Genomic DNA, 15,134 nt, shown 5'->3' on the forward strand with positions numbered 1-15,134 from the left:
AGAACTTTTCAATGACAAGAGTAATACTCATGAATTTGTAAACCTAGTGAAAGAACTAGCCTTACCCGGAGAACTGACTCAGAGCAGAAGTTATGATTTTGAATTTATGCAAGTTGAAAAGCCATATGAGTCATACATCGGTGCCAATGTCCGCCTGAGGTATGGATGTGTATTAGAAATTATAACAGAATCAAAACTGGAAAACCATGCTACTGCCGATGTCTTTATATAAACTTGTAATTACTGTTCTGGAATGGAAGACTTAAGATTTAAAATATTCTGTTACATACTTTGTTTCGCCTGACTGGTAATGATTTAAAGTAATCATGGCTATTACCATAATGGATTCAGAAATGTTTCAGTTTTACTTTGTATGAATTATCAGTATTAGTTCAGTTCTTTAGTTTCCTGATGAACCTCATTCGGCATATGTATGGTTAAGAAGAGATAACCTGGCCAGGTGGCGCACACCTTTAATCCCAGCAGAGGCAGGCAGATCTCTGTGAGTTTGAGGCCAGCCTGGTCTACAGGTGGAGTTCCAGGACAGCCAAGGCTACACAGAGAAACCCTGTCTCGAAACACACACACCCACACACATACACACACACACACACACACACACACACACACACACACACACACAGACAGAAGAAGAGGAGGAGGAGGAGGAGGAGGAGGAGGAGGAGGAGGAGGAGGAGGAGGAGGAGGAGCTAATCCAGGGGCTGAGTGCAAAGGGCAGAACTGAAGTAGGGTCCAGTTTTCTTTACCTTTTGTCTTTTTATTCTGTGGGTGGGCACCTGCATGCTACTGTGCGCATACAGAGGTCAGAGACCAACGTCCAGTTGGTTCTCTTTCCACCGCATGGGTCCCAGGAGTCGAGCTCAGGTTTCAGGCTTGGCAGCAAATTCTTGTACCTGCTGAGCCACCTCACTGACCCCCAAATCCCATTTTCTGAATTCTCAATCTAGTGTTCTTTCCTATAAGTCTCCATCCTGGAGGCCCAGGCGGCCTCCAAGAGTAATGGAATATTTGAATGGTAATGAAGCAGTCAAGAGCCCTCTTTCTGTTCACTTGGGGTTGGGTTTGACCGCACAGAAGCTGACACTGGTGCCTTGACTAGAGTTGAAGAAACAGAGCAGAACCAAAACAGTGATAGGAGGGGCTTTTTAAACAGGCTGAGGATGGTCCTCAGGGCCATTTCAGGAGTTATTCGTAAAATGGAATTTTGTATTTTTTCATGTTGGCAGAGCCAGAAGTGTAGCATAGATAGAGTACATGCTTAGCCTGCAAGGGCCTTTAATCTACTCCCTAGTACCAAACAAAGCACCCCCAAATTAGAGTTCTTTTCTGAGTAAACAAATGGAGTAAGTTGACACTAGGTCCCATCAAGAAGGAAGCTGAATTGGTTGACATTTGCTTACTGAAGCACCTGCATTGAACAGAGGTGGTTGACTTCATCTTCCGTTAACTTTGTAGGTATTTTCTTAAGGTGACGGTTGTGAGGAGGCTGACAGACTTGGTGAAAGAGTACGATCTTCTTGTTCACCAGCTTGCCACCTATCCTGATGTCAACAACTCTATTAAGATGGAAGTGGGCATTGAAGACTGTCTGCACATAGAGTTTGAATATAATAAGTCCAAGTAAGTACCCCGAGTGGTCACTGTTGCATCCCTGTGATCAGACTACATGACAGAGACAGCGTAGAGCAGTGAAGACTACAGACTTGTTTTCTGACTGCTTAGGCAATGCATGTGCATTGTTGGAAATTTATGTACACGTGAAAGGAGGGGAAATCACATGACTTTCATCTTTACCACTAACCCACTATTCATGTCTTCTTGTATGTCTTTCCAGAGGTAAAAGGGGTGGTATACATGCCCTTTATATTGTACTTTTAGACAGTGGTCTCAATTTGTTTATTGTATTGTTTCTTGTTGTTGTCGGTGCTGGTGCTGGTGCTGGTGCTGGTGCTGGTGCTGGTGGTGGTTTGAGAAAGGGTCCTAACTACATAATCTTGGCTGGCCTGGAACTCACTATGTAGACTAGGCTGACTTTGAACTCATAGAGATCCAGCTGTCTTTTTTTTTTTTTTGGAGTGCTGGGAAAAGTACTCCTTTTTGGAGTACTTCTGGTCTTGTATAATGCCTTTGAAAATTGTATTATGGAAGATGTGAAAAATGTGAAGATAGCAAGGTACGTGAATAAAATACAGTGATCAATAGAAGAAATCTTCACATTGGTATTATCCCCTCCAATAGTTTGTTTTTAATTTGTATTTTTGAGATAAAAGTTTGCTATATAGTCCAGGCTGACCTCAAACTCATGGTGCTACTGTATCAACTGGGGTTTTAGACATGTAACCACCATACTCAGTGTCACAGTAGTTACTAATACATGGTCCGATATATTTTATCCATACAAAGTTCTGCACTTCCCATTATATTGAATCAAATTGCAGACATTCATAAAATTATATGCTGTAAAAAAAATCTCTATACCATTATATCTAAAAGATTAATAACTCCTTAATATCATCATATATCTGATAGCATTCATATATTGCTATTTTTCTTTTTTCTCTCCTTTCTTTCTCTCTTTCTGTCCCTCCTTCCCTCCCTCCCTCCCTCCCTCCCTCTCCCCCTCTCCCTCCTCCTCCTCTCTTTCTCTCTTTCTCTCTTTCTCTCTCTTCTCTCTCTCTCTCTCTCTCTCTCTCTCTCTCTCTCTCTCTCTCTCTCCCTCCCTCCCTCCCTCCCTCCCTCCCTCTCTCTCTCTTTTGTAGCCCTGTAATTCATTCTGTCGACCAGACTGGCCTCGAACTCATAGAGATCCTCCTGCCTCTGCCTCCCAAGTAGTGGGATCAAAGGCGTGTGCCACCATGACCAGCTTCCTGCTGTGTTCTAAATGTATTTTTCATATGGTTCTTCAGTATATTGTATTAGGGTTTTTTGTTTGTTTGTTTTGCTTTTCAAGAAAGGGTTTTTCTGTGTAGCTCTGGCTGTCCTGGAACTCACTCTGTAGACCAGGCTGGCCTCAAACTCACAGAGATCCACTTGCCTCTGCCTCCTGAGTGCTGAGATTAAAGGGGTATGCCACCATGCCCAGCTATGAAAACTAACTTTTAAAGAGAGACAATTAATTGGGCTAATTAGTCCCTCAGGTATATTTGACCACCAAGTAAAAGTTTAATTTCATATTTGCATAATGAATTGATTAATACTGTTTGAGAAAGGACATTGAAGAATATGAATAATTGCAATGGTATTTTGAGATAGTTATTTTCCTTGAGGTAATCTATTACCTTTTTTGACTTGTCTCACTTTTTTTTTTTAAACTCATAGTATGTTATACATATTCTTTCCAAATAGGTATCATTTAAAGGATGTGATTGTTGGAAAAATTTACTTCTTATTAGTAAGAATAAAAATACAACACATGGAGTTACAGCTGATCAAGAAAGAGATCACAGGAATTGGTAAGTTGAAGAAAAGATTTTAATTGAAATTAAAATTCCTTGTTAGTTGAAAATTTAGAAGCTTTGGATATTAACACAATTTGAAATCCACATTGGATATTGACTTTGCTATTTGGTATTTTGCTGTAATTCATACTTTTAAAAAAACAGTTCTTGAGCTGAATATAGTGCAAGGCCCTGTAGACCAAGGCCAGAGCATCACTTGAACCCAGGTGTTGAGACCAGCTTAGTTAGGAAAATAATTTTGTAATGGGTACTTATAAATATCTGATTCTTTTTTCTTTTAAAGACAAGGTGTTGCTGACCTCTAGCTTTTCTTGCCTCAGTTTCCAAGTGCTGAGACTACAGAGACTGAAAAAGAAGCCAGGCTGGGCTGTATAGCCAGACCCTGGTTCCAAACAAACAAACAAACAAAAAAAAAAAAAACAGCAACTCACCTGGAAAACCTGTACTGCTAAACCACACCCTTAGCTCTTCATAGTTTTGTGGTTTTTTTTTAACTTACAATTGACCTCATTTTTTAGATATCTGAGTTAAAATGTCCTAGAGTTAATCCCAAAGTTTTGTATGTATGTCATTTAAGTATTCGGCTTGATGTTTTTCTCTATGTTAAAATGAACTCTATGGGCAGGTAGTTGGAAATTTGAGAGAGAACCTTGCTGTAATGTAAGCTGTGAGGTGTGTGTCACTGCCTTCTTTCTTAGCATAGAGTAGAAAGGATTGCAGGAGCTCTGGGAGTCTGACTCTGAACTGCATGTACCTGTGGGGAGACTGAAGCATGCCGTTGAGTGATAAGTTTAAGAACAGAATAAAACTTGGAAAAGAATGGCAGTAATTAGCTGAAACAGGACAGAGAATATTCAAATCAATGTCGTTTCTACTGTTATACTAGGACCCAGCACCACAACAGAAACAGAAACAATCGCTAAATATGAAATAATGGATGGTGCGCCAGTAAAAGGTAAATCAGTTTCATTCATCTGTTATTTTCTATTTGATGTAAGTCCTACTGCACATCTCTGGCTGGCCCTGTAACTGTCTCTGTAGACCAGGCTGGCCTTACTGACTGGTGGTGGTCCTCTTGCTTCTGCCCCGCAAGTGCCAGGGGTTATAGGTGTGTACCACTGCACCTGCACTCATTGACTTCAGACTGTTGTGAGCTGCTGAGTGGGTGCTGGGAAACAAACCTGCTCCTCTGGAAGAGCAGCCAGTACTCTTAAACTGCTGAGCCATCTCTCCAGCCCCTGAAAATCTTTTTGTACGTTATTTGTTTGTGTGTGGGGAGGGTTGTGTGTTTGCAGTGGCATGCATGTGGATGTCATAGGACAACTTGTAGGAGATGATTCTCTGCTTCTACTATGTCCTCAGGCTTGGTGGCAAATGCCTCTGCTTACTCAGCCTTCTTGAAGCCTTTTAGTTACTTCTTTTATGTGTGTGGATGGCAGTGTTCATAGCAGTTGAACTTTACTCTTCATTCATTGTGAAAGAATGAATTCTTAAAATGTATAATGGCTGGGCATTGTAGCACATACCTTTAATCCCAGAACTGAGACAGCAGCTGATGGATCTTGGTGTGTAGTGGTATTTGCTCTGCCCATGACCTTGGGCTATAGGACCTGAAGGAGGTGGTGCTTCCTGCTGTTGTATGTGACCTCTTATAAGGAGGAGAGAGGGGTCATGTGGTCCCTTCTCACTGCTGCCTTCTCCCTTTTGTTTGTTTATTTTTTATCCTGGCATGATCACACTCTGGATGACCTGGGAATTAAACCTGGTTCCTCTGGAACATCGGTCAGTGCTCTCAACCACCAAGTCATCTATCATTCATATATATGCACATATGAGGTCACGTACAACCACCTCCTATGGGCCCTATAGCCCAAGGTTATGGGCGGAGCAAATACCACTGCATTTCCCCTTTCTGTCTAAATAAGAAGGTTCTAAACTTAATGCAAACTATATACGATAAGAATGATTATCAAGTATTGTCCAGGAAAAACAAAGGGTAATAACATAAACAAAAATGGAACTACAACCAACAAGAACAATATCAAACAAGAAAGGCATGCTAAATGTCCAGAAATGTTCAGAACATAGGTAAATGGCAAATTACCAAGATTACTCCAATAGCTGTTCTATCTTGAAGATTCTAACTCTAGTACTAATATGTTCTAGCTAAGATGCAGGAAGATTGTAACTGTAACTATCTAGTCTTCAACTCCATCAAAGACCTGAGAAGGAACATAATAATACCTGAGAAAATGGAAAATGCGAACAAGCAATTTCCGAAATTCTTACGAGAATAGACAGAGACATCAGGCAGCCTGGACAGTCAACTAAAGTTTCTCAGCATTGTCGGAACATCCAATTTACTACAGGCCTAGAATATCTGACAGACTATTTTCAGAAGCAGGACTTTTGAAAGACCATCTTACCCTGCTGTCTTGGCAGAGTTCAGTAGTTGCTTTTCCTTGTGTCCTGGTTATCCAGAAAGGACAGCGTTCATACTGTCAACAGTTGAGGCAAGGGCAGTTCTTTGCCCACCAGGCCATTTTGTGCCAAGAAGAAGACAAACTTCCATGTGGAAATATCTCAGAAGCCCAATATTCTCTTGGGATCAGATCAGTGCTGCCAATAGCAATCGTGTCTCATGTCAACAGAATTCTTAGCTATCAAAACATTTAAATGCATATTCTCTAGGTCTGTGAAGTGTTTGAAGATTACCTATCCGTCTGACATATGTTTCTGTAAATCTGGAGAGCATAACTGACATAACTATTGAAATGACAATCATGGGTGACGAGCTCTGTAAGTCTTTTCTACCCAAATAACCTAAGGACTAAGGCTTTATGTAAACAAGGCAAACAGTCTGTCAACAGATGTATTGTATAAGGACAATGACCTCAAAATTGTGACAATACACAAAATATCTTAAACAGAGGTAGAAATGTATAGTGCAGTATGACAACAATATCCTTAATATGTATCAATATACAAAGTATCCTAAACAGAGGTAGAACATACATGCAGTATGATAAATATAATATTACATTTGTATCAATATACAAAATATTTCATACAGGAGTAAGAATATATATATATATATATAACAACAAATAAAGTTTTGTATTTGTATCAGTATACGAATTATCTTAATATAAGAGTAGTTTACATTTGTATCAAATATACAAGAATCCATATCAGTGCAAATTATCCAAGACTGATAGTTTGCTAAATCAGTTTACTAGTAAATACAGTAATCTACCTTAATGTACTATACCTATCCATTCCCCTTTTTCTTTTCTAAAGGAGAATATTGAGTCTAAATTTTATTGTTCCACCCCCAACCCTATAACTATACATCCATAACCCTGAGAAAAATGAAACCTTTGGGAGAGGGATGTTGTTTTTTTAGAATTGCTTCCTGCTGTTTAGGGGGCAATGGTATCTCCTACGTTGGGTGCCACTTATTAAGATCAGTTCGCTGGGCGGTGGTGGCGCACGCCTATAATCCCAGCACTTGGGAGGCAGAGCCAGGTGGATCTCTGTGAGTTCAAGGCCAGCCTGGGCTACCAAGCGAGTCCCAGGAAAGGCGCAAAGCTACACAGAGAAACCCTGTCACGAAAAAAAAAAAAGATCAGTCCACATGAGTCTATTTAATGGGTAATAGGGATTTATTAAGATATAAATTGAAGAAATGCACTCACGAATACAGAACAGAGTAGACAGCTAAAGTCGTCCTCTGATCTGACCGGGAGCGAATCTACCTCGCAGTCAGCAGGGAGAAGGGACCAGTTGACCCCTCTCTCCTCCTCGTGAGAGGTCATGTACAACAGCAGGAAGCACCGCCTCCTTCGGGCCCTATAGCCCAAGCAAATACCACTACATTTGTGAGTTTGAGGCCAACCTGGTTTACATAGAGTTCCAAGATAGTCAGGGCTACAAAGAAAGATCCTATCTCAAACAAACAAAAAACAAAACACACACAAAAAAATTAAAAACAGCAAAAACAAAAACATTAGAATGATTTTTTTTTCAGTGCTAGAGGTTAAACCCAAGACCCTCATGCAGGCTAGGTAAGCACTGTACTACTGGGGCAGATATATCTATATATCTATATCTATATCTCCCACATATATATGTGTGTGTGTACATATACATACACACATACATATACATACATATATTTTATATATATATATATATATATATATAAAATACATGTATGTATGGCCATCTTTTAACTTTGTGTGTGTGTGTTTCAGTGCAGACACTTGTGCCATGGCTACATGTGGAGGTCAGAGGACAACTTTGAGGATTTGGTTGATTTGTCTCCTTTCCCCCATGGGTTCCAGGAAGGAATTCAGGCTGTCGGGCTACACGAGTGCCTTTCCCTGCTCAGCCATCTAGCTGACTGGTCCTTTTGGTTTTGAGACAGTCTTACTAAGTTGTCCAGGGAGTCTTGAATTTTATGGTCTTTTGTTGTTGTTTTAGACAAGGTCAAGCTGGTCAAATTACTCTACAGCCAAGGATGACTTTGGATTACTGCTCCGCCTGCTTCCAGAGTGCTAGGGTTGCAGGCATGCACCACCATGGCCAGTTTACATTACTTGATAATCTTTAGTATGTAGGCCAGGGAAACCAGTATTCTGGTTAGTTTTTGTCAACTTGATACAACCTACATTTATCTGAGAAGAAAGAATCTTAATTGCAAAAATGCCTTTGTAAGATTGGCCTGTTAGAAAGTCTTTTCTTTTTCTTTTCTTTTTTTTTTTTTAAAAGATTTATTTATTACGTATACAGTGTTCTGCTACATGCCAGAAGAGGGCACCAGATCTCAATACAGATGGTTGGGAGCCACCATGTGGTTGCTAGGAATTGAACTCAGGACCTCTGGAAGAACAACCAGTGCTCTTAACCGCTGAGCCATCTCTCCAGCCCAGAAAGTCTTTTCTTGATTAGTAATTGATGTGGGAAGGCCTAGCACACTGGGTGGTGCCACCCCTTGGCAGGTGGTCCTGGGTTCTATAAGAAAGCAAAGTGGAGCAAGCCATGGAGAGCAAGCCAGTAAGCAGCACTCCTCCATGGTTTCTGCTTCAGTCCTGCTTCCAAGTTCCTGCCTTGGCTTCCCTCTGTAGACTGTGACTTGGGATAGGTAAGCCAAACAAACCCTTTCCCTCCTAACTTGCTTCTGCCCATGGTCTCTATACTAACAATAGTAACCTGAGACATCATGTTCTTAGGTTTTCTTACTCTGGGAGGAATTACTTCAGAAAGGAGATAATGTTTGTTGAGTGCCAATTGTAAATAAGACATTGTAGTTTTTAGGTGTCATGAAATTCCTACTATTCTTTGAACTATTTATATCTTATTTTTTTAGATGAAACTAAAGTGCAAAGAACTTAAAACATTAGCTACAGTTTATAGAGTGAGTCACTGTATAGTTGGCATTTGACCCAGGCCTTTCAGACTCCAAGGTCCACACACATGCACTTTTGTCAGATGCAATATTAGTTTGTAAAATTCCAGAACTTCAAATTTGTATGTAAAATAGAGATTTTGTGTAAATGAAATCCTAGCCCTTAGGTTGCTGAAGCAGGATGATCGCTGTGAATTCAAAGCCAGCTTGGGCTAGTATGAGACTGCCTCAGAAAACCCTACAAACAAAAGTGAAATAATGGGGACCAGAAAAGATGGCTCATTGGGCAAAGGTACCTTTGGGGAGGGGCTCATGAGGCCTGTTCTTTCATCAGGACCTACAGGCAGGTGATGGCTGCTGGGTCGGGGGGACATTTTCTTCAGTGGTGTAGTCACTGGAAAGATGTCCGCACTCTAAGGAATGCTTGCCTGTGCTCCTAAGGAAGCCTGATTGACCTCACTGGTATGTGTTCTCTCCCTCCCACGCACAATGAGTAACTGGGAGGAGGAAGTAGATCAGCTGGGGGTTCAGCGGCAGTGGGAGGGCTGCAATAGAGCAGACTGAAGAGTAACATGATAATGATCAACACATCATATACAGGAAAGTGCCAACATGAACCCATTGTTCATAATTGATGCATGCTAACTAAAATATTTACATCATACTAAATATGTATGGCTGGGCATGGTGTTTCCATGAATGTTAACCCCCCACACTTGGAAGGGCAGAGGCAGGAAGACTGAGAGTTCAAGGCTAGTCTTTGGTTTTCTCAAAAAGGAGCCAGGAGAGAGAAAAGAGGGACAAAGAGGGGGTGGGGAAAATAGAAAATATGGGAATCTCAATAACATATTTCTTCCCGGTATTGAGGATTGAACATAGGGTTATGAACATGCTAGTCAAGTGTTCTACCACCGAGCTATCTCTCCAGTCTCTCTCTCTCTCTCTCTCTCTCTCTCTCTCTCTCTCTCTCTCTCTCTCTCTCTCTCTTTCTTTTATTTGTTGTTTGTTTTTGTTTTTGTTTTTTCAAGACAAGGTTTCTCTGTGTATCTTTGGAGCCTGTCTTGGAACTCACTCTGTAGACCAGGCGGGCCTCGAACTCACAGAGATCCGCCTGGCTCTGCTTCCTGAGTGCTGGGATTAAAGGCGTGTACCACCACCCTATGGCTCCAGTCTATAATATTTTTAAGTGAAGGCCTGTCATTCTTTTTTGTGTATGTTCATATGTGTGCATGCATGTGTATGTGGAAGCCAGAATCAACCATGGATGTCATACCTAAGGAGTCCTGTCCACCTTGGTTTTTGAGACCAGTTTCTGATTGGGATCTGGGGCTTGTTGCAAGTTAAGAGGCCCTGGGATCCACTTGCCTCTGGTTTCCCGGTGCTGGGATTAAAAGTGCATGCCAGCAGGCCTGGCATTTGACACGGGTGCTAGGAATTGAGCTCCAGTCTTCTGCTTGTGCAGTAAACACTTTACCAGTTGAGCTGTTTCCTAGCCCTGGGTCGTCATTCTGTACATTTTTTGCTTTGGATGAACTAGTATGTATTTATAGACATTATATGCATTAATGAAATTATGGTAAAATTCAAAGCAGAAATGCAACTACGTCTATACAACAACACTTACTGGCTGGCACTGTTCTAATCTCTTTCTGTATTTTAACCTCCCAACATAGTCCTTACAGTTTCCCTACAGATGGGTGTCATTGTTACTGCCCGTTTCACAGATGAGAAGCTTGAAACAGTGGCTCGGTCCCACAATTCAAGGATTCTTGGTCTGACCCAGGTTGTTCGAGAGCAGTGGTTCTGAGCTCAAGTCAGCTCCCTGAGAAACACTTGACATTACCCAGAGAAATTTTGTGCTCTCTGTTGCTGGCATCTGGTGGTGTTACTAAGCATGTAGGACCGCCCCCCAAGGAGTCATCTGTCCCCCGATGTCAGCCGTGACAGACTAGACAGTGCTTATCTCAGGTCTGCATCTCTCTCGGTGAGGCCAAAGCACTGGTGTGCACTGGCTCTCTCTGTCCTGAGTCTTGGTTGATTATATTTAATTACCTGAGAAGTAAATGGAAATTGCTTTTCTTTCAGGAGAATCTATTCCGATAAGGCTGTTCTTAGCAGGGTATGACCCAACTCCCACAATGAGAGACGTGAACAAGAAGTTTTCCGTAAGGTACTTTTTGAACCTCGTGCTGGTTGATGAGGAAGACAGACGGTACTTCAAGCAGCAGGTAGGGCTCTGTTCTGGGCAGATCTGACACCACCTGGAGAGCATCTCTGTCTCAGAAGCTTACTTACTATGCTAAGCAAGTGGGGCTCTGAGTGTGAGGGACACTGAGTGTTCAGTACAGAAGTAGGTGTTGTACGAGATCTTTCCAGCCATTCCATACGACTTGGGATGAGCTACACTGTCAGTCCTTTTATTGTTCTCCTAAACAACTTTTTCACCCCTGGATAAAACCACCTACTATTTATGGTATCAGGCAAATAAAGAACAGAAAATGGCAAAAGCCAACAGAAATTCTATCATTACTGTGATTAGTTTTTCAGATATATTTAGGTGTGTTTTAGATCATACTTTTTCTTTTGTTTTTGGTGGTTCTGGGGTGGAACCTTGGGCTTAGTAGGTAAGCCTTCCTCCCAACTCCTGCACCTTTACTTTCCTTCTGATTTTGACAGAGGTCTTACTGAGTCGCCCAGGCTAGTCTTATATTTACCCTCTATCCCAGGCAAGCCTTCTACCTTAGCATGTACCGCCAGCTCTAGCGTTTAAGAGTGTCTTGAATGTGTTTCTACTATTAAATGTAGATACCTTCCTAACCCTGTCTCCATCATTGTGTACCATCCCACCCGTCCATTGAACCCAGGCTCATACATGCTAGGCTGGCACTCCATGACTTAACTACATCCTCAGCTCTCCATTGTTTTTTAATTTTCTGGTTTTTTGAGACAAAAGTTTTACAATGTAGTCTAGGCTTACCTCAATTTTCCAATCCTCCTGCCTCACCTCTTACTGAGATTATAGGTATGAGGTATATATATGTCTCCATGCCCAACTACCAATTATTCTTTCTAATGTCTGTAATTGATAGATTGAGGTTGTCATTTTTTTTTAATAAGTAGTTGTTATGTCTTTTAGAATACCCAGTTCTGATACTTTTTGTTAAGTGTAACATAAAACTTATCATTGGAGAATTAAGTAGCCTTTGGGGATCTTGAATAAGGTTGTAGTTAGAATGGTCTACAATGAGAAGTGGAGTAATAAGCGGGTCAGTCAAGTGTTCCATAGCCATATTAGGAATTATTCTGTGCTATCTGGGCATGGTGGCTCATTCCTATAATCCTAGCATGTGATGGCTGAGGCAGGAGGATTAGAGTTTTGAGACTAGCTTGGGCTACATAGCAAGAACTTGCCTCGTAAGAACTAAAGACGGGGCTGAGGAAATGGCTCATCAGTTAAGAGCACTTGGTGGTCTTGTAGAGAACCCAGATTTGGTTCCTAGCACCCAGATTGTGGCTCATTGGGCCTTCCTAGGCACCAGGTATGCACATGGTGCACATACATACATGCAGGCCATACACAAAAAAACAATAAATCTAAACAAACAAAAAGCCCCGCCAGGTATGATTTGAAACAGGAATTTAGAAGAGGAGAGATTTCGGGATTGACTGGTTAGGATACCATTTATATAGACAGCACCAGAGGGAGTGGAAGGCGGTGCTGGGAAGAGGTAGGGCAGCTTATTTGGCATGCATCAGAGCAGAGACTAACTCAGTTTGGGACAGGCGTTTAGGGAAGGAAGGAGGTAGTAAATTAACATAAGGTATGGTGGGCCTCACATGTTTGGAAGTTTATCCCGGAGGTACCAGGTACTATCAACGAGCAATACAAGCAATGTTTATAAAACAGATAATGTGGGGGCTGGAGAAATGGCTCAGAGGTTAAGAGTACTGATTACTCTTCCAGAGGACCCGGGTTCAATTCCCAGCACTCACATGGCAGCTCACAACTATCTGTAACTCCATTTCAGAGGATCTGACACCCTCACACAGGCATACTTCAGGCAAAACACCAGTGCACACAAAATAAAATTAAAAAACAAAACAAAACAGATAATATGGGATCCAGTGAATGGCTCACTGGGTAAAGATGCTTGCTGCCAGAAGACCTGAGTTCATCCCTCAGAACTCACAAGGTGAAAGAAGAAAACTGACTCCAGAAGTCCTTTAGTCTTTACATATGTGCTGTGGCATGCACGTGCATGCACAAGCGTGAAATGTGCAAATAAAAATAACATGGCAGTGATACACAGGATGAGTTAGAACAACCAAAGCTACTCCCCAGAAAGTAGGGTGTTCTAAGGCCATGACGAGGGGTTGACCTTGGAGGAAAGCAATGGAACAGCAGCAGATTTGGGGGATTCTCTCAAGCAGTAACAACTAGGACTGTGTGCTAGGGAAGATTTTGGTGGTGCTGACCGTGAGTGCAGGTGGGAGTAACAGGAGAGAGGGAAAGGGGTCAGTCAGGACGGCTGGAGGCTTTGGTAGGGGGGAATTGAGATTGTTTTACAGCTTGTTACAGCCAGTCTTTTCATGGTGAAACTCTAAGACATAACAGAGAACACCACTTATGGCTGTCTTGTATTTTCCCCTAGGAGATCATCCTGTGGAGAAAAGCACCTGAAAAACTGAGAAAACAGAGGACGAACTTTCACCAGCGATTTGAATCTCCGGAATCACAGGCATCTGTGGAACAGCCTGAGATGTAAGCAGAATGGGACAAAGCAGCAGGAACAAGAACTGTAGCCGAGAGGTGACGCTCAGTGGGCTAGAGCCAGTCACAGCCGGGAAAGTCCAACTCTGTCTGCTAGTCTTCCTCATCCTCAAGTGCTGCATTATCTTACAGTATGATTAGAGATTCTTTGTGTATATCAGTTTTAAAAAGTGCTTTCTTGGAAACACTGGAGAATTCTTAAGCTGCCTTTTTTGTTTTCTTTTTTACTGCACACTGATAAGTACTCAGATGCATCAACATAAGCATTAAGGATTTTCATGTGAGTAGGCTGGTATTTGTAATTGTTTTCTTTATGCATAATGTTGAAAATCCTTTTCTCTTTTTTCATGCTAATGATTACCTCTTATTCTCTATGTGCAAAAAATTAAATATTTTTTTTGTTCAAGTAAAATGAGAAAACCTGAGCAGCCCTTATGTCCTGCAAAGTTTTAAGGCACGGCTCCTCAGTATTTTTGAGAATTGTTTTTACATGTATATCAGAAACCAACCTGGTGTTGCATGGTAGGTGCTTCTGGATCTACCATTTCATGGCCTCCTGAATTTTAATGGGGTCTTCTGAGATATATTAAAATTTTCCAACAAGGGATTACATGGCATGTCGTTGTGGCCCTCTTCCCCCATTAACCTTTTTTGCTATTACTTTCTGTATCACCATGTAGGTTCTGCAGTGTGGAGTTGACATGTTGGCATTTTAGAATACCTTAAACCTGTATCATTTTTCCATAAATACTTTGAAACATGTATATATATATTTTAATTTAAGGACTCTTTGCCATGTGTATGCAAATATCCATTTGGGGATGAGAGGGCTCCAGAGGACCCGTGAAGCATATGTAAGTGTCCAGATCTGGACAATTTCTCATTAACTGGAACATTGGCGAGTTCAAACTCATTTAAATGTCACCTAGTCTATTTAAAAACAAACAAACAAACACGAAATCCATTTGTTCAGTGGCTCTGAAGAAGTCGGCTGCAGTCATCTGAGCACAGACCACTAACGTGGACTGTGGGGCAAGACAAAGCCTGCTGTGTGGGAGCTACGCTCACTCATGGTTCATTGTTCTTTTGTTTTTTATACCAGTATTCCTTGACACCTCAGAGCAAGTTCTGTCAGTTAACCTTACTTTCCGAGGAAGCTGAACAGCCCAAGTTACCTTTCTTTAAACCTATTTTACTATGATGGCACTTTGATAAAATGGCCAGCAACCAACCCTGGCCAAAGGTTCCACATACGTCCTGGAGCAGCTACTATAAATGTGGAGTTCTAAGAATGGCCATGTTTCCCTTCATGTAAGTGCCTGTTCAGAGATTCAAATTTTCAAAATGCCAAATATTTTCATGGTCACTTGCATGTAGTAATCTAGGAAATATTCAGAGATTTTGAAAACCAGTTGTATTTAACCGGCCTCAAGTTGTGCAACTATGATATATAATAAATAATTTGAAACAGAAA

At 41.4% G+C, this 15,134-nt stretch overlaps 1 protein-coding gene across 1 annotated transcript in view; it reads left to right on the top strand.

Moving 5' to 3' along the window:
- Positions 1-15,134, top strand: part of Vps26a (VPS26 retromer complex component A) — a 33,569-nt gene extending 18,435 nt beyond the window's left edge. The window contains exons 4-9 of the mRNA XM_052744870.1: positions 3-159; positions 1,477-1,641; positions 3,367-3,473; positions 4,366-4,434; positions 10,975-11,117; positions 13,542-15,134. Of these exons, the coding sequence (XP_052600830.1) occupies positions 3-159; positions 1,477-1,641; positions 3,367-3,473; positions 4,366-4,434; positions 10,975-11,117; positions 13,542-13,655 (755 nt within the window). The 3' untranslated portion in view covers positions 13,656-15,134. The remainder of the gene's footprint in view (positions 1-2; positions 160-1,476; positions 1,642-3,366; positions 3,474-4,365; positions 4,435-10,974; positions 11,118-13,541) is intronic.

The sequence above is a fragment of the Peromyscus californicus genome, unplaced genomic scaffold, assembly GCF_007827085.1.
Source record: "Peromyscus californicus insignis strain IS unplaced genomic scaffold, ASM782708v3 Scaffold_19__1_contigs__length_69161282, whole genome shotgun sequence".
In the NCBI taxonomy this organism is placed as follows: domain Eukaryota; kingdom Metazoa; phylum Chordata; class Mammalia; order Rodentia; family Cricetidae; genus Peromyscus; species Peromyscus californicus.